The sequence below is a fragment of the Anolis carolinensis genome, unplaced genomic scaffold (assembly GCF_035594765.1).
Source record: "Anolis carolinensis isolate JA03-04 unplaced genomic scaffold, rAnoCar3.1.pri scaffold_15, whole genome shotgun sequence".
Lineage (NCBI taxonomy): Eukaryota > Metazoa > Chordata > Lepidosauria > Squamata > Dactyloidae > Anolis > Anolis carolinensis.
In genome coordinates, this window is record NW_026943826.1 from 10,603,613 (window position 1) to 10,630,396 (window position 26,784).

Below are 26,784 nucleotides of genomic sequence, written 5' to 3' on the forward strand. Positions count from 1 at the left end.
ATTGAGAACAAAAGGTCTGAGAGAGAGATGTCTCCTCTGTCTCTCTCACGCAGAAAAGCTTTTTGTTATGTTGCCCTGGGCAACCAGAAAAGAGCCGCATCACACATATCCTTGCAGTTGTGTAGACTCCTAGGCACAATAATATGTATTTTCGAAGACATATATAATCGGAGAAAAAATTCATTCATGGAAATAAAGACACGAGTGAATAATTCCCTCAAACGTTCCTTATCTAACAGTCAAGCGTTTCCTCAAATGTTGCTTTGCGCCAAGCTTATGCTTTTGCAAAAGAGTGGCTTGTGGATCTGTCACACCACGAGTGACCTAGAAAAGAGGCTTCTCTGCATTTCGGGTGGGTGGGATTCAGGTCAAATATCATAGTTCCGGAAAAAAGAAATTGCTTTTTAGTGATGTTCTATCGATATAACATTCCCGATTCCAATGACCCCAGGTAGGAACTGAACTCACTGTCGCACCTCAGGCTAAGTTCACCTTGCTATAGATACCCAGTCAGACACAAGGAAAGTCTTTTGAGGTTTTTATTAAGCAAAGCAGGATATAATTCAAGCAAGCAATCAAAAGGTAGTTCAAAATTATAAGGAAATAGTCAATAAGAATCCAATTGTTCACAATGCAAAGAAATGTCTATTAATCAATGATGCAAGGTCCAAAAGGCCAAAGAGCATGGCAAGAACAATAATCCACAAGGCAAGGCAATAGTCCATAGAGTCCAAGAACAAGATCCAGAATCCAGGGGTCCAAGAGCAATAATTCATAAGGCAAGGCAATAGTCCATAGAGTCCAAGAACAAGATCCAAGATCCAAGAGTCCAGGAACAAGGCCCAAAACCCAAAGATCCAAGAACACAGACGAAGAGAGTATCCACCTAGATAAAGCGAGGAAATTGTTCTGGAGCATTCAGTATCCCCTTGGTATCACGAGCCGGCACTATTTGTGGCTGAATGCCCTTCCCCAAAACGTTGACATTGGATCGTCTTTTTGTGTGTGCGTTTGGTCCGTTTGCATTGATGAAGTTATTTTTTAGCATTATTGAGCCTTGGCGCATGACATGCTTTGAGCAGATGGCTCGGGGCAGAGAGAAGGTTCGGCAATTAATATCACCTGGCAAAGCGAGCCCAGTTACTGTCCTATTAGGGACGGCCTTTGGGATTTCCATCCCCAGCATAACCTTTTATCTCTTAGGACTTCTGACTATAACTGGGAAATGCTGATAGTGCTTGTCCATCAGTACAGAAAGGAAAGATGCTGGAGCCGAGCAATATCTGTAGTCTCTTCCAACCCTATGATAGTATAGACGAGACTTCTCAAATCCCAAAGCCGGCCCTAGGTAATTTTCAAGTGTAGGCGAACAGAATTTTGGCACCCCCCCAAAACCAATCGCTGAAAACTAAAAGCGTTGGATAAGCGAAAATGTTGGATAATAACGAGGGATTAAGGAAAAGCCTGTTAAACATCAAATTACATTAAGATTTTACAAATTAAGCACCAAAACATCATGTTTTACAACAAATCAACAGAAAAAGCAGTCCGAACTGCACCCCCGTATGTTTTGCGCCCCAAGCGACCGCTTAATTCGCCTCATTGTTGGACCGGCTCTGTCAAATCCTTCTTGGCCTCAAATGAACCATCGAAGAGTACGTCAAATAGACCCACATATTTTTTTTTGCATTTGTCTTAACTACTGCGCCACTGCTGCAGGGAAACGAGCAACACTCGCTGGAAGTTGGATGGCAGTCTTAAACAGAAGTTCACTGTAGGTCTGTTACGGGAGCGTTTTGTCCCAAAGAGACAAGTCGATTGCACTGCCTGCAAGGAGAGGGAAAGAGAGGGAAGGATGGAAGGACGTGACCTACTTTTGCAAAGGCACACTGAAACACTTGCCATAGGCAGGAAGGCACAGGCAGCTTGTTGACTGGGAGTTTCTGAGCCCGGGAAGCATTCAGTGGCACCAGGAGATAATTGTATACTGGGAGGCTGGAAGTGTGCAAAGGATGCTCATCCCCAAACACACACTTGGTTTTATGGAGACATATACCCAAGAGAGAGAGTTCAAGTCAAGCATAATAATATTATATTATATTATACTGTTGGTAAAATGAATTAGTATAGTGTGAAATTGTGCATAGAGTTTAAACTGTGTGTGTAATCCGGTAGTGAAGAGGTTAAATGCATAGAGTGGAAGTGTGCAAAGGATGCTCATCCCCAAACACACACTTGGTTTTATGGAGACATATACCCAAGAGAGAGAGTTCAAGTCAAGTGTAATAATATTGTATTATACTAGCTGTGCCCGGCCACGTGTTGCTGTGGCTTTTTTAAGGTGGTTCCATGTCTTAGAGGGTGGGAAATCCTTTGTTGGGAGGTGTTAGGTGGCCCTGATTGTTTCCTGGATGGAATTCCTTTGTTTTCAGAGTGTTGCTCTTTATTTTGTGTTTTGAGATGAAAGAGTGATGAGTACCAAATGGGTTTGGACCTTCAAAGAGTGGGCCTTTCCCTGTTTGAGGAGGGGAGGGGAATCCTTTGTTGAGCATAAGAACATAGAGACGTGGATGAGGGGTTGTGTTGTCAATTTTCTAGGTTGGGGGGCCTTTAGTTTTGTTGTTTTGCCCGGTGGAGCGACACCATTATCCTTTTATATATATAGATAGATTATACTGTTGGTAAAATGAATTAGTATAGTGTGAAATTGTGCTTAGAGTTTAAAGCTGTGTGTGTAATCCGGTAGTGAAGAGGTTAAATGCATAGAGTGGAAATGAAATTGCTAGAGCGTAAATTTGGGAAGTTTCTGCTTTCTAGCTGGATGTATGTTTTAGATGTAAGAATGGAATGCTGACTCCTAAAGGGTGCCTCCATGTAGTAGGATGGAGTCTGGTTATTGACTGCTATGTAAATAAGATGTACATAAGTAAAGTCCAGTCATGTCCGACTCTGGGGGTTGGAGCTCATCTCCATTTCTAAGCCGAAGAGCCGGCATTGTCCGTAGACACCTCAAAGGTCATGTGGCCATTGTCATGACTGCATGGAGCGCCGTTACCTTCCCACCGGGGCGGTACCTATTGATCTACTCACATTGGCATGTTTCGAACTGCTAGGTTGGCAGAAGCTGGAGCTAACAGCGGGCGCTCACTCCGCTCCTGGGATTCGAACCTGGGACCTTTTGGTCTGCAAGTTCAGCAGCTCAGTGCTTTAACACACTTCGCCACCGGGACTTGTCTATATTATATTATATTATATTATATTATATTATATTGTTGGTAAAATGAATTAGTATAGTGTGAAATTGTGCTTAGAGTTTAAAACTGTGTGTGTAATCCGGTAGTGAAGAGGTTAAATGCATAGAGTGGAAATGAAATTGCTAGTGCGTACATTTGGGAAGTTTCTGCTTTCTAGCTGGACGTATGTTTTAGAGATAAGAATGGAATGCTGACTCCTAAAGCGAACTTTATTTTTATATCCCGCCCCATCTCCCCAAAGGGACTCGGGGCAGCTCAAAACAGGGACAAGCCCAAAAAACAACACAACACAATCATCATCATCATCATCATCATCATCATCATCATCATCTGCTCAGGGTAGTGTGCTTGCTCCATCAATGTTGAACATTTACACAAATGAACAACCACTGTCAGAAGGACAGAGAGTTTCATCTATGCTGACGATCATGCCATCGTTGCTCAATCTTTAAAATGGTTGAACAGGCGTTTTCAGAAGCTTTAGGGGCTCTTACTGCCTATTACAGGGAAAACCAGCTGATTCCTAATCCATCTAAAACACAGACCAGCCACTGCCAGAAGGAACAGAGAGTTTCATCTATGCTGACGATCGTGCCATCGTTGCTCAATCTTTGAAATGATTGAACAGACATTTTCAGAAGCTTTAGGGGCTCTTACTGGCTACTACAGGGAAATCCAATCTAAAATGCAGACATGTGCTTTTCACCTTTAGAAAAGGCAAACAACTCGAGCTTCTTAGGATCACCTGGGAAGGAACATTATAACTTTATCCTCAATTCGCTTCCGACATAATACATAAATAACTGTTTATTTGTCTGTGTTGAAGTTCCACGTAGGGAATTTTGGCCCAGCTTTCTAACCTGTTAAGGTTATTTTGGATCTGGATCCTGATCTCTAGGTATCATCCATGACTTTCATGGGAAGAATTCTGTTTTGGTGAGGAAGTATCCTCCTGTGAAGGATGATGGGGTGAAAAGTTGAAGGCTCTGAGCACAGACAGAACAACTTACCGTATTCCGTTTATTAACGGCACTATTTGTGTATCAAAATGCAGCAGAGGCAGGTAGGACGATCCGAAATGATGTACAAGGGTCCTGCCTGCCCTCCAGGCTCATATTTTTGTGTTGTCTGCAAAACCCCAAGGAAAAGGGCACACAATGTATCATGGCACTGGTTTTCTTTACCGGAGCAAAGCAGCGCCGAACAATGCGGATGAAGCCCAGACACTGCTTGGCTGTCAGGAGCCGATCTCCTCTTTGGCACAAGATGTCACAATGTTTTTACCTCTTCCTTGGTTGAAAAGAGCAAAGGCACTTTTTCTGTGCAGAAGCTCTGGAGAGTAGTCGTTTTTTAGCAGCTCAGGTTCTCTTAGATCTTTTTCATTATTTAGAGGGAAGGCAGAAGCAGACTTCCTCGAGAAAACATTTCGATCCACATTTCTACGTGCAGATACTCTCCCAGTGTCCCGATTTGGCTGGGACAGTCCCAATTCATTCTTTTTTCATCCCACTTTTCTGCGCCTTCTTAGACATTTCTATACTTACTTCTTGTTTATTAAATTTTGGTGAATATTTGATACTGGGGGATGAAAGAGCATCTTCTATTATCATATCAGAAAGCACACGCGCCCGCCAGTACCTGCAGCCGAGCGCCTCTTACTCTAGAGCAGTGGTTCTCATCTCAACCTTTGGGTCCCCAGATGTTTTATTATTTATTCATTTATTTATTTACAACATTTATATCCCACCCTTCTCACCCGAAGGGACTCAGGGTGGCGTACACAATTAGCAACAATTCGTTGCCTACACACATTTAAAACAAAGCAATGAATAAAATCCAATGACAACACTTAAAAAATATCTATATATATATATAAAAGGGTAATGGAATCACGGCACCGGACAAAACAACTAAACTAAACGCCCCACAACCTTGAAAATTGACAGCACAACCTTTCATCCACGCCTCTACGTTCATACAACAAAAAGAAAAGAAAAATTAAGTCCTAGCCACAGCAATGCGTGGCTGGGCACAGCTAGTAAACATATAAAACATATAAAGAGTCCTTAGAAAGAGAGTACGTGTGTGGTGTGAAGCCCAAAAAGCGCATGCACCTGCCAGTGCCTGCAGCCGAGCGCCTCTTACTCTAAAGCAGTGGCTCTCAACTTGTGGGTCTGCAGATGTTTGGCCTTCAACTCCCAGCTGGTAAAATTGGCTGGGATTTCTGGGAGTTGTAGGCCAAAACACCTTGGGACCCACAGGTTGAGAACCACTGCTCTAGAGTAAGAGGCGCTCTGCTGCAGGCACTGGCAGGTGTGTTCGCTTTCTGGGCTTCATGCCACACATGCACTCTCTTTCCAAGGAGAGTGTGTGTGTGGTGTGATGTGCAGGCAGGCCCAGAATGTGCACGCGCCTGCCAGTACCTGCAGCCGAGCGCCTCTTACTCTAGAGCAGTGGTTCTCAACCTATAGGTCCCCAGATGTTTTGGCTTTCAACTCCCAGAAGTCCTCACAGCTGGTAAACTGGCTGGGATTCCTGGGAGTTGTAGGCCAAAACATCTGGGGAAACACGTTGAGAACCAGTTGGAGAGCTTCTATTCAACCATTTCAAAGCTTTTTGCTTGAGCTGTGATGGCGTGATTGTCAGCATAGATGAAACTCTCCATCTCTTCTGGCATTGGCTGATCATTTGTGTAAATGTTAAACATTGATTCTTCAGTCTTTGCCATCTGTTCTCTGACCCTGGAACTCAACAAAAAAGCTCCTGTTTTGTAGCCGATTTACTATGAAGCGGGTAAGGTGGTAATACTTTGTGATATTCAGTATTTTATGTTTTTGTATGTATACTCTTTTGCCTTTGTAAGCCGCCCTGAGTCCCTGCGGGGAGATAGAGGCGGGGTACAAGAATAAAATTATTATTATTATTATTATTATTATTATTATTATTATTATTATTATTATTATACATTTTTATATGTATATAGGTCTATGAAGACAGCCTGTATACGCTGTTCGTGCTTATTTCGATTCATGTAAAAACCTAAAACAGCCACTAGGTGGCAAGCTGCGTCTACCAACATCCAGTCATCTATATACTGTATACTTTGATTTTTATATAAATAGATGTAGAGGAGAAAAAGGGACAAGAAGGAAGGCAACCATATGGTTATGTCAAACATAACAAGGGTGCAATCCATTCTCAGTGTGGCCTTCGCACGAGCCAACGATGATGTGGGTTGGAAAGGGCATGCCATGTGTGTTTTATGTTGCTTCATTTTTCACCAAAACTGGAAGCGAGAAAACCTCCAGAAGCAGAATATATGATTCTTCCTTTGTCACAAAATGACCGACTGGATGCGGTGAGTGATGGCATGCATGCAGATTCGGAAGATTATTAGAACGATGTAATGTGACTCCCCTGGATACAATTTACATCGCTCACCTGCCTTCCGAAGGCAATTTTCCGCAATAAGTGATAAACAGATCTGTTATGGTTTCCTCTGACGGCGTGCAGCTTATGGATTGCTGTGTCCCTCCTTTCCCGCCCCGTATATCACGCGAAGGTGACACTCGAATGTTCAAACGGATAATTTGAAATTTCGACAGGATTTATTGGGACATGATAAAACACTTCAGCCTTCTCAGATAGCCATTATCTGCTTAACTAAATCACAAGAGAAAAGGGAGGCATGATTTACTCGACCTCCTGGGTTGAAAAACATAGAAAATATATTCCTTTTGCTTAGTCCAAAAACTTGTAATGGTTTGTAGCATGGGGTCTGCAAACATGAGAACACAATTAGGTGGCCACAACTGTATTGATTGTTAGGGTTGTGTGCAGATCCCATTTTCTTCAGTACTTCAGTGTGTGTGTGATGTATAGCCTGTCTGTAGCCGAGCACCTCCTCTAGAGTAAGAAAGTTAGAACTTGCCTCCTTGCCTTTTAAAGAGAGAGAGAGTGTGTGTGGCCTGCAGGCCCAGAAAGTGTGTTTAAGAGTGTGTGTGTGTGGCGTGCAGGCCCAATGCATGTTCCTGCCTGCAGCCGAGCACCTCCTCTAGAGTAAGCAAGTCAGAACTTGACTCCTTGCTTTTTAAAGAGAGAGAGAGTGTGTGTGTGTGTGTGGCCTTCAGGCCCAGAAAGTGTGCTTAAGAGAGAGAGTGTGTGTGGCCTGCAGGTCCAGAAAGTGTGCTTAAGAGAGAGTGTGTGTGTGATGTGCAGGCCCAGCGCATGTGCCTGCCTGCAGCTGAGCAGCTCTTCTAGAGTAAGAAAGTCAGAACTTGCCTCCTTGCCTTGAAAAGAGAGAGTGTGTGTGATGCACAGGCCCAGCATACTTGCCTGCCTGTAGCCGAGCACTTCCTCTAGAGTAAGAAAGTCAGAACATGCCTCCTTGCCTTTTAAAGAGAGTGTGTGTGTGGCATGCAGACCAGAAAGCGTGCAGCCTGCCTGCAGCTGGGCTCCTCTAGAGTAAGAAAGTCAGAACTTGCCTCCTTGCCTTTTAAAGAGAGAGTGTGTGTGTGGCATACAGGTTCAGCCTGCACGCTTGCTTAGAGCCAAGCGCCTCTCCTCTAGAGTAGAAACAGACCTAGGACTGCAATCCTATAGAGCTTTTATGGCCTGGATGCTCCAAAAAGTAGGTAAGAAGGTGTGTCTGTATGAGTACACGAGGAGTTCATGGTTGGGAACTCCTTCAGTGCATATAAAACCGCAACACCAACCAGGCCTAGGACTGCAATCCTATAGAGCTTTTATGGTCTCTATGCTCCAAAAAGTAGGTAAGAGGAATTCAAGAGCATCAACAGGTCTCTTACCTTCCTTTTGGAGACTCTCCAGGTCATTTCTCACTTCCAAAGTATCGGAAGATGGAATGCTAGGAGTTCGAAAACCCTCAAGGACCTGGCGAGTTGTCAGGTTTATTTTCCCATCCGTTTTGTAAACTGATCCGTCATCAGGCAGCCTAATGATGATTAATTGATAGCTTTTCAGCCTCTAAAGGAAGAGCTTAAAAAAACCCGGCGGGAGGGGGGGCGCAATGGTGGGATCAGAATTTTAAAACAAATTAATAACCTAAGAGGGCATGTGATCTCTAAATGAGAAGGCATAATCACAGGAATTGGCTGCAAAAAGTATAATCTCCCTCTCTATCCCCCCATTATTTCGGCTCAGCATCCTCACGGCCAGCCCGCAAATGAGGCATTATTCCCTCTCGCTTGCAGATGTGGCTTTATTTATTCACCACGTTCTGCATCGGAGGCAAAACAGGGACAGAATATGATGTCGTTGGGAGTGCTTGATCTAATCGACTTCCATATTGAAATACTGCCCATTCGTTTCTCTCCCTTTGCTTCTTCTCCCCACAAATAACACAGATCTCCAGAATGAAATAACATTCTCATCTGTGGGACATCGGAAGCTAGGGTCATTTTTTTTCCATCCCCAGAATGAAACTAGAGTTGTGCGCAGAACCTGTTTTCCTTCGTTACATTCATTTTTTATTGCTTTCGTTCCTTTCGGAGCATGAAAATCAGCTCGACACAAAAGCAAGTGGGAGTCGATTCCGGCTCCTCACCTGTTTTTCATGAGCAGCCTCCTTGCCTTGGAGAGTATGTGTGTAGCGTGCAGCCTGCCTGCAGCCAAGCGCCTCCTCTAGAATAAGAAACAAGTTGCCTTCTTGCCTTGGAGAGTGTGTGTGTGGTGTGCAGCCTGCCTGCAGCTGAGCGCCTCCTCTAGAGTAAGAAATAAGTTGCCTTCTTGCCTTGGAGAGAGTGTGTGTGTGGCATGCAGCCTGCCTGCAGCCGAGCGCCTCTTCTAGAATAAGAAACAAGTTGCCTTCTTGCCTTGGAGAGAGAGTGTGTGCGGCGTTCAGCCTGCCTGCAGCCGAGCGCCTCTTCTAGAATAAGAAACAAGTTGCCTTCTTGCCTTGGAGAGAGAGTGTGTGTGGCGTGCAGCCTGCCTGCAGCCGAGCGCCTCCTCTAGAATGAGAAAAAAGTTGCCTTCTTGCCTTGGAGAGAGAGTGTGTGCGGCGTTCAGCCTGCCTGCAGCCGAGCGCCTCTTCTAGAATAAGAAACAAGTTGCCTTCTTGCCTTGGAGAGAGAGTGTGTGTGTGGCGTGCAGCCTGCCTGCAGCCGAGCGCCTCCTCTAGAATGAGAAACAAGTTGCCTTCTTGCCTTGGAGAGAGAGTGTGTGCGGCGTTCAGCCTGCCTGCAGCCGAGCGCCTCTTCTAGAATAAGAAACAAGTTGCCTTCTTGCCTTGGAGAGAGAGTGTGTGTGTGGCGTGCAGCCTGCCTGCAGCCGAGCGCCTCCTCTAGAATGAGAAACAAGTTGCCTTCTTGCCTTGGAGAGTGTGTGTGAGGCATGCAGCCTGCCTGCAGCCGAGTGCCTCCTCTAGAGTAAGAAACAAGTTGCCTTCTTGCCTTGGAGAGTGTGTGTATGGCATGCAGCCTGCCTGCAGCAGAGCACCTCCTCTAGAATAAGAAACAAGTTGCCTTCTTGCCTTGGAGAGTGTGTGTGTGTGAGGCGTGCAGCCTGGCTGCAGCCAAGCGCCTCCTCTAGAATAAGAAATACAACTTGCCTTGGAGACTGCATGTGTGGCATGCAGCCTGTCTGCAGCTGAGCGCCTCCTCTGAGTAAGAAACAAGTTGCCTTCTTGCCTTGGAGAGAGAGTGTGTGCGGCGTTCAGCCTGCCTGCAGCCGAGCGCCTCTTCTAGAATAAGAAACAAGTTGCCTTCTTGCCTTGGAGAGAGAGTGTGTGTGTGGCGTGCAGCCTGCCTGCAGCCGAGCGCCTCCTCTAGAATGAGAAACAAGTTGCCTTCTTGCCTTGGAGAGAGAGTGTGTGCGGCGTTCAGCCTGCCTGCAGCCGAGCGCCTCTTCTAGAATAAGAAACAAGTTGCCTTCTTGCCTTGGAGAGAGAGTGTGTGTGTGGCGTGCAGCCTGCCTGCAGCCGAGCGCCTCCTCTAGAATGAGAAACAAGTTGCCTTCTTGCCTTGGAGAGTGTGTGTGAGGCATGCAGCCTGCCTGCAGCCGAGTGCCTCCTCTAGAGTAAGAAACAAGTTGCCTTCTTGCCTTGGAGAGTGTGTGTATGGCATGCAGCCTGCCTGCAGCAGAGCACCTCCTCTAGAATAAGAAACAAGTTGCCTTCTTGCCTTGGAGAGTGTGTGTGTGTGAGGCGTGCAGCCTGGCTGCAGCCAAGCGCCTCCTCTAGAATAAGAAATACAACTTGCCTTGGAGACTGCATGTGTGGCATGCAGCCTGTCTGCAGCTGAGCGCCTCCTCTGAGTAAGAAACAAGTTGCCTTCTTGCCTTGGAGAGTGTGTGTGAGGCGTGGAGCCTGCCTGCAGCCGAGCGCCTCCTCTAGAGTAAGAAACAGAACTTGGTTCCTTGCCTTGGAGTGTGTGTGTGTGGCATGTAGTGAGCCCCTCTCCTCTAGAGTAGAGAAACAGGTAAGAAGCCTCCTTAAAGAGCGTGCCAGTGCCTGCAGCTGAGCGCCTCTCCTCTAGAGTAGAGAAATAGGTAAGAAGCCTCCTTAAAGTGCGTACCAGTGCCTGCAGCTGAGCACTTCTCCTCTAGAGTAGATGAACAGGTAGGAAGCCCTGAGTCCCTTTGGGGAGATAGGAAGGAAAATAAAGTTTTATTATTAAAGTGCATGTCAGTGTCTGCAGCAGAGCGCCTCTCCTCTAGAGTAGATAAACAGGTAAGAAGCCTCCTTAAAGTGTGTGCCAGTGCCTGCAGCTGAGCACCTCTCCTCTAGAGTTGGGTTGGACTGGATAGCTCACGGGTTTCTTCGAGCTCTATAATGCTATCATTACAATAGAGCAGTGTTGCCTTTGTGCCGATCTGAGTTGCGACGCAAAATTACTGGCAGAACGAGTCTCCCTGGGGCGGGCAGGATGGCACGTCTTTGGCCACCTGCGTGTCATTCTTCCTTCCGAGCCGTCGCCCCTTCATCAAACCGCCGTCTTCCTCGGAGATGGGTGGCGGAGGGTTAATAAGCAATTTATCCCACGACGCTCACCCGAAGAAGCTCCGCTGCCTCCACCGCCTTCTCTCCTACCTGCAGAATGAGCCTCGCGCGAGGAGAGAGCCTCTCGAAAGAACTTTCCGCCCTGACATTAAGGTGCATACTTCTGTATGCGTGACACGCTTATTCATGCTTTCTAAATATGATCTCGGAGGCCGGGTGATGCTTCTGGTCGGTCCTCCGGCTCCCGTCTTTGGAATATGGATGATCTGAACACCGTCCGATGCCTCAGCCCAGACCAAGGTAAGAGAAGGAGGATTAATTGTTTTGGATTCGGGATGGTTAAGATTCGGTTACGGCTCGTCTGCGGGAATCTTAACGTAGTTGACACACCGAGTAGATAGCTATTTTGGGAAGGATGTCCAGTTCTGATCGACGCAATTCAAGATTGATGTCCAGAGATATCCAGGGTGACTATAATGAATGACCCAAGGTTTTTGAGGAACGACTGAGTCTGGAAGGAAGGAATATAGCTATGTTGAAATACTGTTTTGTGTGGCTCGCTCCGGAGACTGGGATGCAACGTTTTCGAATGGCAGATAAACGTTAGGAAGAACTTCCTGGTCGTGACGACTGCTTGACCGTGGAGTCCTTCTCTGGAGACTCAGGATGGCCATCTGTTGGGAGGGATTTGATGGTGTCTTCCTGCAAGTTTGAGATATATGGTCCTTGGGGTCTCTCCCAACTCTGTGACTATACCACACCATCATTTCCAGCTCACGGCCACCGTTTTCTTGCCATCTGACGAACAGCAAGGCAGACAGAAACTTTATAGTTCACCTATGACCTATGGGAGTTGTAGTTGCTGGGATTTATAGTTCACCTACGCTCAAAGAGCACCCTGAACTCCACCAGCGATGGAAATGAACCAAACTTGGCACACCAAACTCCCACGACAAAGAGAAAATACTGGAAATGTTTGATGGGCATTGATCTTGAGTTTGGGAGTTGTAGTTCACCTACATCCAGATTCCAAACAATGATGGATCTGCACCAAACTTGTCCCAAATGTGAACACTGGTGGAATTTGGGGAAAATAGACCTTGACATTTGGGAGTTGTATTTGCTGGGATTTATAGTTCACCTACAATCAAAGAACCCCTTGAACTCCACCAAGGATAGAATTGGACCTACAGAGATACTCGCAGGAACACCTCCACAAGCGAGAGCCCAAAAGTGGCAGACCAGTCCCAGTCCATTGCCGGTGAGGGTCACAGTTTCACTGGATGTAGGTGAACTATAACTCCCAAAATCAAGGTCCATTCCCACTAACCACTACAGTATGTTCGGTTGGTCATGGGGCTTCTTTGTGCCAAGTTTGGTCTCAGTCCATTGTCAGTGAGGGTCACAGTTTCACTGGATTTAGGTGAACTATAACTCCCAAAATCAAGGTCCATTCCCACCAACCCCTGTTCAATTGGTCCTGGGGCTTCTCTGTGCCAAGTTTGGTCCGAGTCCATTCTTGGTGGGGATCAATGAAGTTACTGCAAGTCCCATTATCCATGACAAGTTTCACATTTTTCACTTTTACTATGTGTACAGATTTGACATCATTACATTCTTTTATATTATTGTGCATTATTATATTATATTACCTTATTATATTATTTTACGTGATTATATTATATTATGCCCGGGTCTTTTGAGAAACCTGTGTACCAAGTTTGGTCCAGATCCGAAGTCGGCTGGGTTCAGTGCTGTCTATATAAGGGTGAACTACAACTCCCAGAGCCAAAGGACAATCACCCCGAAACACATCCTGTATGCTCAGTTGGGCATGATGAAGCAGTGTGCCAAGTTTGGTCCAGATCCGAAGTCGGCTGGGTTCAGTGCTGTCTGTTTAAGGGTGAACTACAACTCCCAGAGCAAGAAGTGAGTGAAGCTAATTGTCCATTTCCCCCCAATCTGCCCCAGGATGGAAAGGGGTTCATGGGGGTTCTGTGTGCCAAGTTAGGTCCAGTTCCGTCACTGGTGGGCTTCGGAGTGGCCTGTGGGATTTGTAGTGATTGAAAGTACTACAAATCCCATCATCCATGATCCATCATCCCGTAAACGGCACCAGGATGTAAAGTGCATCATGGGGGTTAAGCGTGTCAAGTTTGGTCCAGATCCATCTGTATTAACTGCATGTCTCGCCCTGAATTAAACACTCGCAAAGATCTGCTGGCTGTGATGCTTACAGTGATGAACCTGTCTGACCTGAGAAAGGTAAAACAACTGGCAAAGAAAGGAGGAAAAGGAGGCTGAAATATTACAGAAACTGACTCCGAAGTCGCACTTTTTTACTTCCCGCAAAGCTATCCTCGCGCTGCATGGCTAAAAGGAACGGAAATCGAGGGCCATCCATAATTTAAGGCGGCTTGACTGCTGTTGCAATGCCAACAGCTATGTTGGGCCTGAGCCAAGGGAGCAAAATAACGTTTGCTTTTTGATTCTTTCCTTCGAATTGCATGCATTTATCAAGGGTGTCAGATAAAAAGCTGACCCGGTTTGTGCCTCTTTTCTTTAGCTCTCCATATGAGGCAATATATATATATATTAGACATGTCCAAAAAATCGTTTTGAATCGTATATCGGAATTATTTCAGATTGTTCTCGCTTTTTGATACGCATTCCGAGACATTGTCTCACAGCGCAACCAGCAATGTAATTCGAACCTTTGTTGGCCCATTCTCTAATTGTCTCTTAATGTTTCGTTAATCCCCCCCCCAAAAATTTATTTAAAATATATTTTAAAAAATATTTTTAAATTTTTTTTTGTTTCTGCAACCTACCTTGAATGGGAACTTAGCGCAGCCTAACATGGCTGCCACTCCCCGGCCAATCAGAAGCTTCCACAATGGACACAAAGGTGGGGGCTAACGTCCTCTGCGTCCACATGGAAGATTGTCATACAATGCCGGTGTGTAGCGATTGCGCATGCGCATCCGCCATTTTAGAAACATTTAGAATCATTACGAATTTTTGGAAATATCCGAAATTTTTGGGTGAAAAAATCGGAAATACTTTCTATATCGAAGCGCCAGCGCCCCCTACTTTAGAAACGAGAATTGAAACTTTTTTTCATTGATCGGACATGCCATATATTAAGGGGAATGGGAAGTATATAGTAAACACAAGTGAGAACATTTCGATCAAGAATGTGTGTCTTTGAGTTCGAAAGAAAGTGGAATTTGGAGTCTTCTGAGCTGTATGGTTATGTTCTAGAAGCATTCTCTCCTGGCGTTTCGCCCACTTCTATGGCAGGCACCCTCCTGGGCGAAACGTCAGGAGATAATGATTCTGGTTGTGCCAAGTAACAAAGTAACCCAAATAACGAAGGCGGAGGCATTACTTTTCATTCAACCCTCATAATTATGTAGTAATTCTGACGTGGGCTAGAAAGCCATTGACCACTTTGGATGGTTTCAGTCTTTCTGCCTTGACGTGAATCCATTGGACAAATTCTTATTTTCTAGCCATTAGGTTGATTGTTCTCGCTCTCTTTACTACTACTCTGTTGGTTTCATTAAATTTTATTGTAATGTTTGCAAACTCTCCAAGCCGCACTTTCTCCTATGCTGGTGAATTATTAAGTAGGAAACAGCTGGCGTTACAATAGTGGTAGAGATATGGGGAGTTGGGTTGACTCCTGGGTTGGCGCAAGCTGGGGCTAACGACGGGAGCTCACCCTGCTCCGCGGATCCGAACTGCAAGTTCTGCACTACCTCTAGACTTTCTGTCTAGTGATGTAAAATAATAATAATAATAATTCTGTAAGACACCTCCAAAGTCATGTAGCAAGCGGTACCTATTGATCTACTCACATTTACATGTTTTCGAGGTGCTGGGTTGGCGCAAGCTGGGGCTAACAGTGGGAGCTCACACCACTCCCCGGATTCAAACCTGCGACCTTTGGGTCAGCAAGTTCAGCAGATCAGCGGTACCTATTCATCTACTCACATTTCCATGTTTTCGAACAGCTGGGGTTACCGACGGGAGCTCACCCCGCTTTCTGTTTAGTGATGTAAATAATAATAATAATAATAATAATAATAATTCCCCCTTAGACTTTCTGTTTAGTGATGTAAATAATAACAATAATAACAATAATAATAATTCCCCCTTAGACTTTCTGTTTAGTGATATAAATAATAATAATAATAATAATAATAATAATTCCCCCTTAGACTTTCTGTTTAGTGATGTAAATGATAATAATAATAATAATAATGTAAATAAAATAATAATAATAATAATAATGTAAATAATAAAATAATAATAATTCTCCCTTAGACTTTCTGTTTAGTGATGTAAATAATAATAATAATAATAATAATAATTCCCCCTTAGACTTTCTGTTTAGTGATGTAAATATTAATAATAATGTAAATAAAATAATAATAATGTAAATAATAAAATAATAATAATAATTCCCCCTTAGACTTTCTGTTTAGTGATGTAAATAATAATAATAATAATAATAATAATAATAATAATAATAATAATTCCCCCTTAGACTTTCTGTTTAGTGATGTAAATGATAATAATAATAATAATAATAATAATAATAATAATAATAATTCCCCCTTAGACTTTCTGATTAGTGATGCTAATAATAATAATAATAATGTAAATAAAATAATAATAATAATGTAAATAAAATAATAATAATAATAATAATAATAATAATAATAATTCCCCCTTAGACTTTCTGTTTAGTGATGTAAAGAATAATAATAATAATGTAAATAAAATAATAATAATAATAATGTAAATAAAATAATAATAATAATAATAATAATAATTCCCCCTTAGACTTTCTGTTTAGTGATGTAAATAATAATAATAATAATGTAAATAAAATAATAATAATAATAATAATTCCCCTTTAGACTTTTTGATTAGTGATGTAAATAATAATAATAATAATAATAATTCCGTAACCAGCGATATCTATTGAAGATCCCCGATATATTTTTTTTCCCCGAGACCCAGCTGCTTACAGTCTGCCCTCGCTTTGTTCCCATGGATACACATACAAAAAAAAAGAAGATAATTTAGGTTTGGAGATTCTGAAAGCCACCCAGAGATATAACGCTACCGAGCGGGAGGTAAATTATGGAAAATATTAAAATATTAATTACATCGATTAAATTAATATCCCGTTCCCTGCAGGGACTCGAGCAGGGCTTTATGTCCCTTTAAGAGCACTATCTCCGCAAATGTTAATTTTACGAGAGGGTTCTTTTGGGAATTCTCATGTATATAATTCCCTCCGGCTCTTAGAGATGTTTAGAAGGGAGAATGAGTGTTAATCGGGTTAATTTTGTTGTATATGGAGCGGGAGGCACATTAGCACATGCATATATCGGCAATTTGCAAATCTTAAATTAGCTGATTTATATTAGATACGCAGAGCAAGCAAATCTTCCCGTCCTCGCCATTAAGAATTGAGACTTTTGTGTTATCCGTTGCGGTAAACGCATAGTCCAATTTTCAGACTCCCACCAACTACGAGTTTGCGATAAACGCATAGTCCAATTTTCAGACTCCCACCAACGACGAGTTTGCGGTAAATGCATAGTCCAATTTTCAGACTCCCACCAACTACGAGTTTGCGATAAATGCATAGTCCGATTTTCAGACTCCCACCAACTATGAGTTTGTGGTAAATGCATAGTCCAATTTTCAGACTCCCACCAACTACGAGTTTGCGATAAATGCATAGTCCAATTTTCAGACTCCCACCAACGACGAGTTTGCGGTAAATGCATAGTCCGATTTTCAGACTCCCACCAACTATGAGTTTGTGGTAAATGCATAGTCCAATTTTCAGACTCCCACCAACTACGAGTTTGCGGTAAAGGCATAGTCCAATTTTCAGACTCCCACCAACTACGAGTTTGCGGTAAATGCATAGTCTAATTTTCAGACTCCTACCAACTACGTGTTTGCGGTAAACGCATTGTCTAGTTTTCAGACTCTCGCCAACTACGAGTTTGCGGTAAATGCATAGTCCAATTTTCAAACTCCCACCAACTACGAGTTTGCGGTAAATGCATAGTCCAATTTTCAGACTCCCACCAACTACGAGTTTACGGTAAATGCATAGTCCAATTTTCAGACTCCCACCAACGACAAGTTTGCGGTAAACGCATACTCCAATTTTCAGACTCCTACCAACTACGAGTTTGCGGTAAATGCGTAGTACAATTTTCAGACTCCCACCAACTACGAGTTTGCGGTAAATGCATAGTCCAATTTTCAAACTCCCACCAACTACGAGTTTGCGGTAAATGCATAGTCCAATTTTCAGACTCCCACCAACTACGAGTTTGTGGTAAATACATAGTCCAATTTTCAGACTCCCACCAACTACGAGTTTACGGTGAATGCATAGTCCAATTTTCAGACTCCCACCAACGACAAGTTTGCGGTAAACGCATACTCCAATTTTCAGACTCCTACCAACTACGAGTTTGCGGTAAATGCGTAGTCCAATTTTCAGACTCTCACCAACAACGAGTTCGCGGTAAATGCATAGTCCAATTTTCAGACTCCCACCAACTACGAGTTTGTGGTAAATGCATAGTCCAATTTTCAGACTCCCACCAACTACGAGTTTGTGGTAAATGCATAGTCCGATTTTCAGACTCCCACCAACTACGAGTTTGCGGTAAATGCATAGTCCAGTCTTGGGTTTGGATGGGAATCTTTTAATAAATCAAACGCAGAAATAATCCTCGGAATTTGCTCTTTAACTACCACTATTCACTTTCCACATCGTCACTGGACAATTGGGTACATTTCTGCCAACGATGAACAAGTTTTCTGAAACTGTCATGGAAGAAGTCGACACTCGGTTTCCGCAACCAGCGTCTCACGGTTCTCTCAATATTTTAATAAATCAAAGGCAGAAATAATCCTTAGAATTTGCTCTTTAACTATCACTATTCACTTTCTACATCATCACCAGACCATTGGATACATTTCTGCCAACAATGAACAAGTTTTATGAAACCGTCGCGGAAGAAGTCGACACTCGGTTTCCGCAACCAACGTCTCACACTTCTCTCAATATTTTAATAAATCAAAGGCAGAAATAATCCTTAGAATTTGCTCTTTAACTACCGCTATTCACTTGCCACATCATCACCAGACAATGGGATACATTTCTGCTAACGATGAACACGTTTTCTGAAGCCGTCACGGAAGAAGTTGACATTTGGTTTCCGCAACCGACATCTCACAGTCCCCATCGTGCACAGATCTTCTGAGCAATCATGTGACCCACATGTCTCAAGCGCCTTCAGATCAGTTCTTTGGCACCAGAGCAAGACTGTGTCTTCAAACATAGGCCATTTGGACTGAGGCTGAGGATTGCTCCGGCATTCACAGCCATTGAGAAAGAGGGACCTGAAAAAGCTTCTCAGCTGCAAAGCTCCTCGGACTTAAGACAACCAGAGACTGTAATGTATACTTTCCTTTACCCCTTTGAAACTTCCAGCTTATTGGGATAACCTTTTGTGAACAATAAAACCAGTTTGGAGTTATCTACCGTGTTTTGGTCCTTGGGAGTTCCAGTTTCCCTAAAGGAGGGCAAGAAGCAATCCCCTGGGGAAAGATGTCACCTCCATGTCTCTTTCGCTAAGATTTATAGCTCCAGGCATACTTCGCTCTTTAACAACACAACCATTCAATGCTAAGGCTTCCCGCCAAATGGAACTGTAGAAGAAGCCAGTACGTGCCGCATACCAGGAGTTACGAAGGCGGAGGCATTACTTTTCATTCAACCCTCGTACTTGGTGGGAGTCGGAAAATTGGACAGCAATTGAGCTCGGTGTCGATGACGGCACCTCATTATCTCCAAACAGCCAGAGAAGGCCTTTGCCCGGAGCAGGAAATGCTCAGCTGTCCTTCAAGGAGCTCAAGTCTTCAGGGGGTTCCTTAAAGCTGTCAGTTAATTAATTGGATTAATGCAAACGGGCGGCTCTTTTTGCATTCAAAAGGTTTCATTAACAATTCCCGTCGGAATTGAAATCCCGTTAGACCATGTCAGCCTCGCCGCGGATATGGATATTCCGAATCCCCGCTAATGAGTGTTGCGGGAAACAATTTGATGACTGTGGATAAAGGGAAAGGTCTGCCATACTTGTCATGGTATGTAACATGGAGACATACATGTGGGTGGGCGAAATGTCAGGAGAGCATGCTTCTCGAACGTGACCACACAGCCCGGAAAACTCGCAGCAAAGACCACTCATAGATATTTTTTTTGTGTGTGTTGTTGAAGGCTTTCGTGGCCGGAATCACTGTGAGTTTTCCGAACTGTACGGCCATGTTCCAGAAGCATTCTCTCCTGACGTTTCTCCCACATCTATGGCAGGCATGCTCAGAGGTTGTGAGGTCTGTTGGAAACTAGCCGAGTGGGGTTTATATATCTCCAAGGTGGGAGAAAGAACTCTTGCCTGTTTGCTGCAATTGGTCAGCTTGATTAGCATCGAATGGCTTTGCAGCATCACAGCCTAGCCTGGGGGAATCCTTTGTTGGGAGGTGTTAGCTGGCCCTGATTGTTTCCTGTCTAGAACTCCCCGGTTTCCTGAGCATTGTTGTTCATTTACTATCCTGATTTTAGAGCTTTTTAAAAATACTGGTAGCCAGATTTTGTTTATTTATTTTGCAGCATCAAAGCCTAGCCTGGGGGAATCCTTCATTGGGAGGTGTTAGCTGGCCCTGATTGTTTCCGACCTGGAATTACCCCGTTTTTCTTAGCGTTGTTCTTAATCTTGATTTTAGACTTTTAAAAATACTGGTAGCCAGATTTTGTTTATTTATTTTGCAGCATCAAAGCCTAGCCTGGGGGAATCCTTTGTTGGGAGGTGTTAGCTGGCCCTGATTGTTTCCTGTCTGGAATTATCCTGTTTTCTGAGCGTTATTCTTTATTTACTGTCCTGATTTTAGAGTTTTTTTTTAAATACCGGTAGCCAGATTTTGTTTATTTATTTTGCAGCATCAAAGCCTAGCCTGTGGGAATCCTTTGTTGGGAGGTGTTAGCTGGCCCTGATTGTTTCCGTTCTGGAATGACCCCGTTTTTCTTAGCGTTGTTCTTAATCTTGATTTTAGACTTTAGCCAGATTTTGTTTATTTATTTTGTACTTCTAAAAAAAAGACACCATAAATTAAAAGATGCATATATTGTGATGGGGGCTGGTGGTAGTCATTATCCGGTGCAGAAATGGAGTGGATTTAACTGTGGAAATTAAAACTTGAGTGGAATTGAGCCTGACAGATTCAGCCATCCCTAGCCTGATTATCCCCGTGTACTGCTCTCTCAGCAGTAAATGCTGATCCCCATATGCAGGTTTCTTGCTTGAAGACCAACATCAAGCAATGCCATAAATAGACGATTGGCTCATTGTGAGGATGGGCAAATTTCCCTGCTCTTTGTTATCCTCACAATGACCCAACTTAGGGTCCCATTGGCACACATCAGATGTCATGGAGAGGCACTCCTCTCTCAGACTCAGCTTAGGGTCCCCAGAGAAACTATTGTTATTAATATTATTATTATTATTAACATCAGATGTCATGGAGAGGCACTCCTCTCTCAGACTCAGCTTAGGGTCCCCAGAGAAACTATTGTTATTAATATTATTATTATTATTAACATCAGATGTCATGGAGAGGCACTCCTCTCTCAGACTCAGCTTAGGGTCCCAGAGTAACTATTGTTATTAATATTAATATTATTGTTAACATCAGATGTCATGGGGAAGCACTCCTCTCTCAGACTCAGCTTAGGGTCCCAGAGTAACTATTGTTATTAATATTAATATTATTATTAACATCAGATGTCATGGAGAGGCACTCCTCTCTCAGACTCAGCTTAGGGTCCCAGAGTAACTATTGTTATTAATATTATTATTATTAACATCAGATGTCATGGGGAAGCACTCCTCTCTCAGACTCAGCTTAGGGTCCCAGAGTAACTATCGTTATTAATATTAATATTATTGTTAACATCAGATATCATGGGGAAGCACTCCTGTCTCAGACTCAGCTTAGGGTCCGCAGAGAAACAATTGTTATTAATATTATTATTAACATCAGATGTTTGGGGAAGCACTCCTCTCTCAGACTCAGCTTAGGGTCCCAGAGTAACTATCGTTATTAATATTAATATTATTGTTAACATCAGATATCATGGGGAAGCACTCCTGTCTCAGACTCAGCTTAGGGTCCGCAGAGAAACAATTGTTATTAATATTATTATTAACATCAGATGTTTGGGGAGGCACTCCTCTCACAGACTCACCTTAGGGTCCCCAGAGAAACTATTGTTATTAATATTAATATTATTATTAACATCCGATGTCATGGGGAAGCACTCCTCTCTCAGACTCAGCTTAGGGTCCGCAGAGAAACTATTGTTATTAATATTATTATTAACATCAGATGTTTGGGGAGACACTCCTCTCACAGACTCACCTTAGGGTCCCCAGAGAAACTATTGTTATTAATATTAATATTATTATTAACATCCGATGTCACAGGGAAGCACTCCTCTCTCAGACTCAGCTTGGGGTCCCAAAGTAACTATTGTTATTAATATTAATATTATTATTAACACCCATTGGCACACACCTGAAGTCATGGGGAGGCACTCCTCTCTCAGACTCAGCTTAGGGTCCCAGAGTAACTATTGTTATAAATATTAATATTGTGTTGTCGAAGGCTTTCATGGCTGGAATCACAGGGTTGTTGTGTGTTTTCTGAGCTGTGTGGCCATGTTCCCGAAGTATTCTCTCCTGATGTTTCACCCACATCTATGGCAGTCAACCTTATTATTTTATTATTATTATTATTATTATTATTATTATTATTATTATTATTATTATTATTTTATTATGACACAGCAAACAAGATAGATATGCTGGATTTATTATTATTATTATTATTATTATTAATACTATTATTATTAACATCTATTGGTACACATCAGCTGTCATGGGGAAGCAGCCCTCTGTCAGTACCTTATTATTATTATTATTATTATTATTATTATTATTATTATTATTATTACCTGCTTATTGTTACGTGTCCCAAAACGAAAGCAAGCACAGTAACCATGCAATGTTTGTTTTCGTGTCACCCTCTGTTTCGTCCGAAAATGGCATCTTTTGTTTCGTGCCTTCGGATGGACGATACTAAACGAATAGACGATCGAAACAAATGCTGTGGACATCACTAATATATATACCTCTATCTATGTACAATTCACTACTAAGCAAGCCATAGTTTGACATTATCAGACCCCAGACAGGGGTAAAAGCAGGGGAAGGCAATGAAAGCCGTAAACAAGGCATCTCCCAATCCCGACTGGGAAGACGGGTGACTTAAACCTTGAGCAGATTTATTAGAGAGCTTAGGGTAGCCATCCATATGGCACTGCTGTTCAGAGAAGCCGGCATCGCGTAAGTATGTGTGCCAAAGAGCCGAACTTCGATGTTACTAAGATGTACACCGCAAGTTTTGTAACATCTGTGAATTCCATAATATAATATAACCACGTTTTTTAGGGTACCAAATTCGAATGTATGAGACCTAGAGAAAGTGTCCACAGACAATCCAGCTCAGAGCAGATTTAAATAAGGGTGGGGTGCCATCCGGAGCCTCCGAAAACAAGCAGAAGGGAGATCTGGATTTACTAGGACTTCTCTGGCGGGTGACGGAAAGTGAATGGCAAAGATCCCAGACTCTCCATGATACGACGACAACAACAGCAACAAAATAATTCCTCGAAATCTTCTGCTGAAAGAAAGAAGCGCTTGGGAGTCATCCAGGAATCGATTTCTGTGGAGAAGACATCTGTAAGCGCCATTTGGGGGCAATTTTGTTGTTGTTGTTACTGTTGTTGAAAACACATTCAAAACATGATACTGTGCTGTTACTGGTAGAATCAACACCCTTACAAGAGTCATCTTCTGCTCCATGTTAAAATCAAAGTCTACCTAAACAGTAAGGTCTTCTTAAATTAGTAATAGCGAATAGGGTTGTGCAATCCGGGTAAAGCTTGACCCATTTCGTGTCCTGAAATTGTTTTCGCTCCGGAGTGTCAAAAGATCCGTTTTCTATCAGCCCATTTCAGGAATTTATGCTCTACTCTGCTCTAGAGGAGAGGCGCTCAGCTGCAGGCAGGTGCACACTTTAAGGAAGCTTCTTACTCGTTTCTTGCTCTAGAGGAGAGGCGCTTGGCTGCAGGCAGGTGCCCACTTTAAGGAGACTTCTTACTCGTTTCTTACTCTACAGGCGCTCAGCTGCAGGCAGGTGCCCGCTTTAAGGAGGCTTCTTACTCGTTTCCTATTCTAGAGGAGGCGCTCAGCTGCAGGGAGGTGCCCACTTTAAGGAGGCTTCTTACTCGTTTCTTACTCTAGAGGCGCTCAGCTGCAGGTAGGTGCCCGCTTTAAGGAGGCTTCTTACTCGTTTCTTACGCTAGAGGCGCTCAGCTGCAGGTAGGTGCCCGCTTTAAGGAGGCTTCTTACTCGTTTCTTACTCTAGAGGCGCTCAGCTGCAGGCAGGTGCCCGCTTTAAGGAGGCTTCTTACTCATTTCTTACTCTAGAGGAGGCGCTCAGCTGCAGGCAGGTGCCCGCTTTAGGGAGGATGTAACAAAGGAAGACGGTTCCGCGCACAACCCTAAATAGTGAATCTTGACTTGTATTTTATTAATATTTGTGTCAGTTGTTATGTATATTTAACCTATTTATATTGTACCCTGCCTTGAGCCGCGAGGAGAGGCGGGTAACGCATTATTGTTGTTATTGCTGTTATTGTCACTATTGTTGTCCTTGTTATTCCTGTTATTATTAGCAGGGGAGTTTCATAACTTTATCAGTCCTTTATCCTGCCCTTCTCGAGCTTTTGTTTGCTATCCTTTTCGTCTTACCAAAGTTTCCTTGCACGCCAGACCAGAACTCCCGCTACCCACTAAATTGCTAGCGATTAGAGGGAATTAGCCTATATTGCTGCCGACCAAGTAGGTCAAGAAGTAAAACCTCCTTTTCCTGGGATGGAGTGTTGAGATCATCAGCCTTCCCTGCCAAAGGGGTTCCCAAGACCATCAGGAATATGTGTTTTTGATGGTCTTTGGTGACCCCTCCAACACCCCCTCATGACCTCCCCCAGAGGTCCCGACCCACAGGTTGAGAAATGTCAAGAAATGGTTAAATTGAGACTCATTCATTTTCCGTCTCAATTTACCTCCTTCTCTGGTGATTTTATATATTTACAACATTTTTACTCCACCTTTCTCACCCGCAGGGACTCAAGGTGGCTATCTGGCTATCTGCTCAGTCGCACAAAAATGAATTCACACTTCCCAGCTGTCAGCTGAAACCAGCGACTTTTATCTTTATTGAAGTAGTTTGCAATATGTACATAGTCTTGCCGGAGCATAGCATTCGTGCATCCGATCTGATCGATCGCCGCATGAGAAACATTCTTTTTTTAAAAAATAATAATAATTTTTCTCAATTTACCTCCTTCTCTGGCGATCTGGCTATCTGCTCAGTCGCACAGAAATGAATTCAGACTTCCCAGCTGTCAGCTGAAACCAGCGGCTTTTATCTTTATTGAAGTAGTTTACAATATTTACATAGTCTTGCCGGAGCATAGCATTCGTGCATCTGACCTGATCAATCGCCGCATGAGAAGTTTTTTTTAATATAATAATTTTTCTCAACTTACCTCCTTCTCTGGCATTCTGGCGATCTGCTCAGTCGCACAGAAATGAATTCATACTTCCTGGCTGTCAGCTGAAACCAGCGGCTTTTATCTTTATTGAAGTAGTTTACAATATGCACATAGTCTTGCTGGAGCATAGCATTCGTGCATCCGACCTGAGAAGCATTTTTTTTTGGAAATAATTTTTATTAAAGGTTTTCATTCTACTTATACATCGGAAGAGTGGGAACAATATTTGTAGGAAAGTTTAGAAAAATAGAGAAAAGAGAAAGAAAAGATAAGGCTGAAAGAATACAAGTCCACTTTAGCAAGACCCAGCCGTTCCCGAGACAGATCTCATGAGCTTCGTGGAAGACTGACATACCATCTCCAGCAATGACAGATTTGGGGCTGTTCTGGGAAATTAGTTTCTCGGCGCTGGGCTCAGCAAAAGGGAGAGAATGGCGAGGTTGAATTAAATGTCTCATGGTAATTTCTGAAATGCAAAGTTCGAAGTCAGACTTGACAGCAGCTCAGGGTGACGAAATGCAATTGGAGAGGCTGATGATATCTGCAAGAGCCATGTAACAGCTATATCTGAATGAGAAAGCCTCTTCAGTGTGTGTGGGTATACGAGGGTTGAATGAAAAGTAATGCCTCCACCTTCGTAACTCATCAACAGATGGCAGTCCTGGTATTTATTTGTTTATTTACAGTATTTATATTCCGCCCTTCTTTCTCACCTCGAAGGGGACTCAGGGCGGATCACAATACACTTATAGATGGCAAACATTCAATACCATTAGACATACGACATATATAGACAGGCACAGAGGCAATTTAACATTTTCCAGCTTCCAGATCATGGTATGCTTGATTCCTGCCGCTTCACCATCCAATTGTGACACCGAGTCCTTGATGGAGTATTTCCTCACTCTTCCACATGCTGCTGGAATTTTGTTATGGTGCCGTAAATTAGTTAAATTAGCCTCCCCGCATAAAGCGGTACCTAAATTTCCTACTTGACAGACGCAACTGTCTTTCGAGTTGCATAGATCAACAACAAGCTGGGCTATTAATGGTTGGGAGCTTAATCCAACCCGGGCTGGATTTGAACTCATGACTTCTCGGTCAGTAGTGATTTATGGCAGCTGGCTACTAACCAGCTGCACCACAGCCCACAGTAAAGACTGATACTTTCCTCCATACACCATATTGGGCAGGTTTTGTAATGCCGATCACGTGTGCTTTTCGTCCCCGTTAATTTGAGGAGCAATCAGCCTCTTACGAAGACGAGATAAATATTAATTGGCCGGGAGGAGGGAAATAAACCGCCCTGTCGTAATGCACTTAGAATGATATATCCTGGGCTTCCATTTGGATAAATTTTTAAAAGCTTCAGAGTAGGACACTTAAAAGGCAGGCGAAGGATTGCAGTCCAGAGTTTTATTATTTCTGTATATTGTCAAAGGCAGGCTTTCATGGCTGGAATCATTGGGTTGCTGTGAGTTTTCTGGGTGCATTCTCTCCTGACGTTTCACCCACATCTGTGGCAGGCATCCTCAGAGGTTGTGAGGTCTGTTGGAAGCTAGGCAAGTGGGGTTTATTTATCTCCAGGGTGGGAGAAAGAACTCTTGCCTGTTTGCTGCAATTGGCCAGCTTGGTTAGCATTGAATGGCCTTGCAGCTTCAAAGCCTGGCTGCTTCCTGCCTGGGGGAATCCTTTGTTGGGAGGTGTTCACTGTCCCTGATTGTTTCCTGTCTGGATTTCCCCTGTTTTCAGAGTGTTGTTCTTTATTTAGGCTTTTCCTTAAT

At 43.3% G+C, this 26,784-nt stretch overlaps 1 protein-coding gene across 4 annotated transcripts in view; it reads left to right on the plus strand.

Moving 5' to 3' along the window:
• Nucleotides 1-26,784, plus strand: part of plch2 (phospholipase C eta 2) — a 157,696-nt gene that overhangs the window by 63,049 nt on the left and 67,863 nt on the right. Inside the window, exon 1 of one of the 4 annotated variants that reach the window (XM_016998485.2) lies at nucleotides 10,413-11,511. The exons of the other annotated variants lie outside the window; for them this stretch is intronic. Within the exon in view, the coding sequence (XP_016853974.2) occupies nucleotides 11,469-11,511 (43 nt within the window). The 5' untranslated portion in view covers nucleotides 10,413-11,468. Of the gene's footprint in view, nucleotides 1-10,412; nucleotides 11,512-26,784 lie in introns of those variants that run through there. 4 annotated transcript variants of the gene reach the window in all.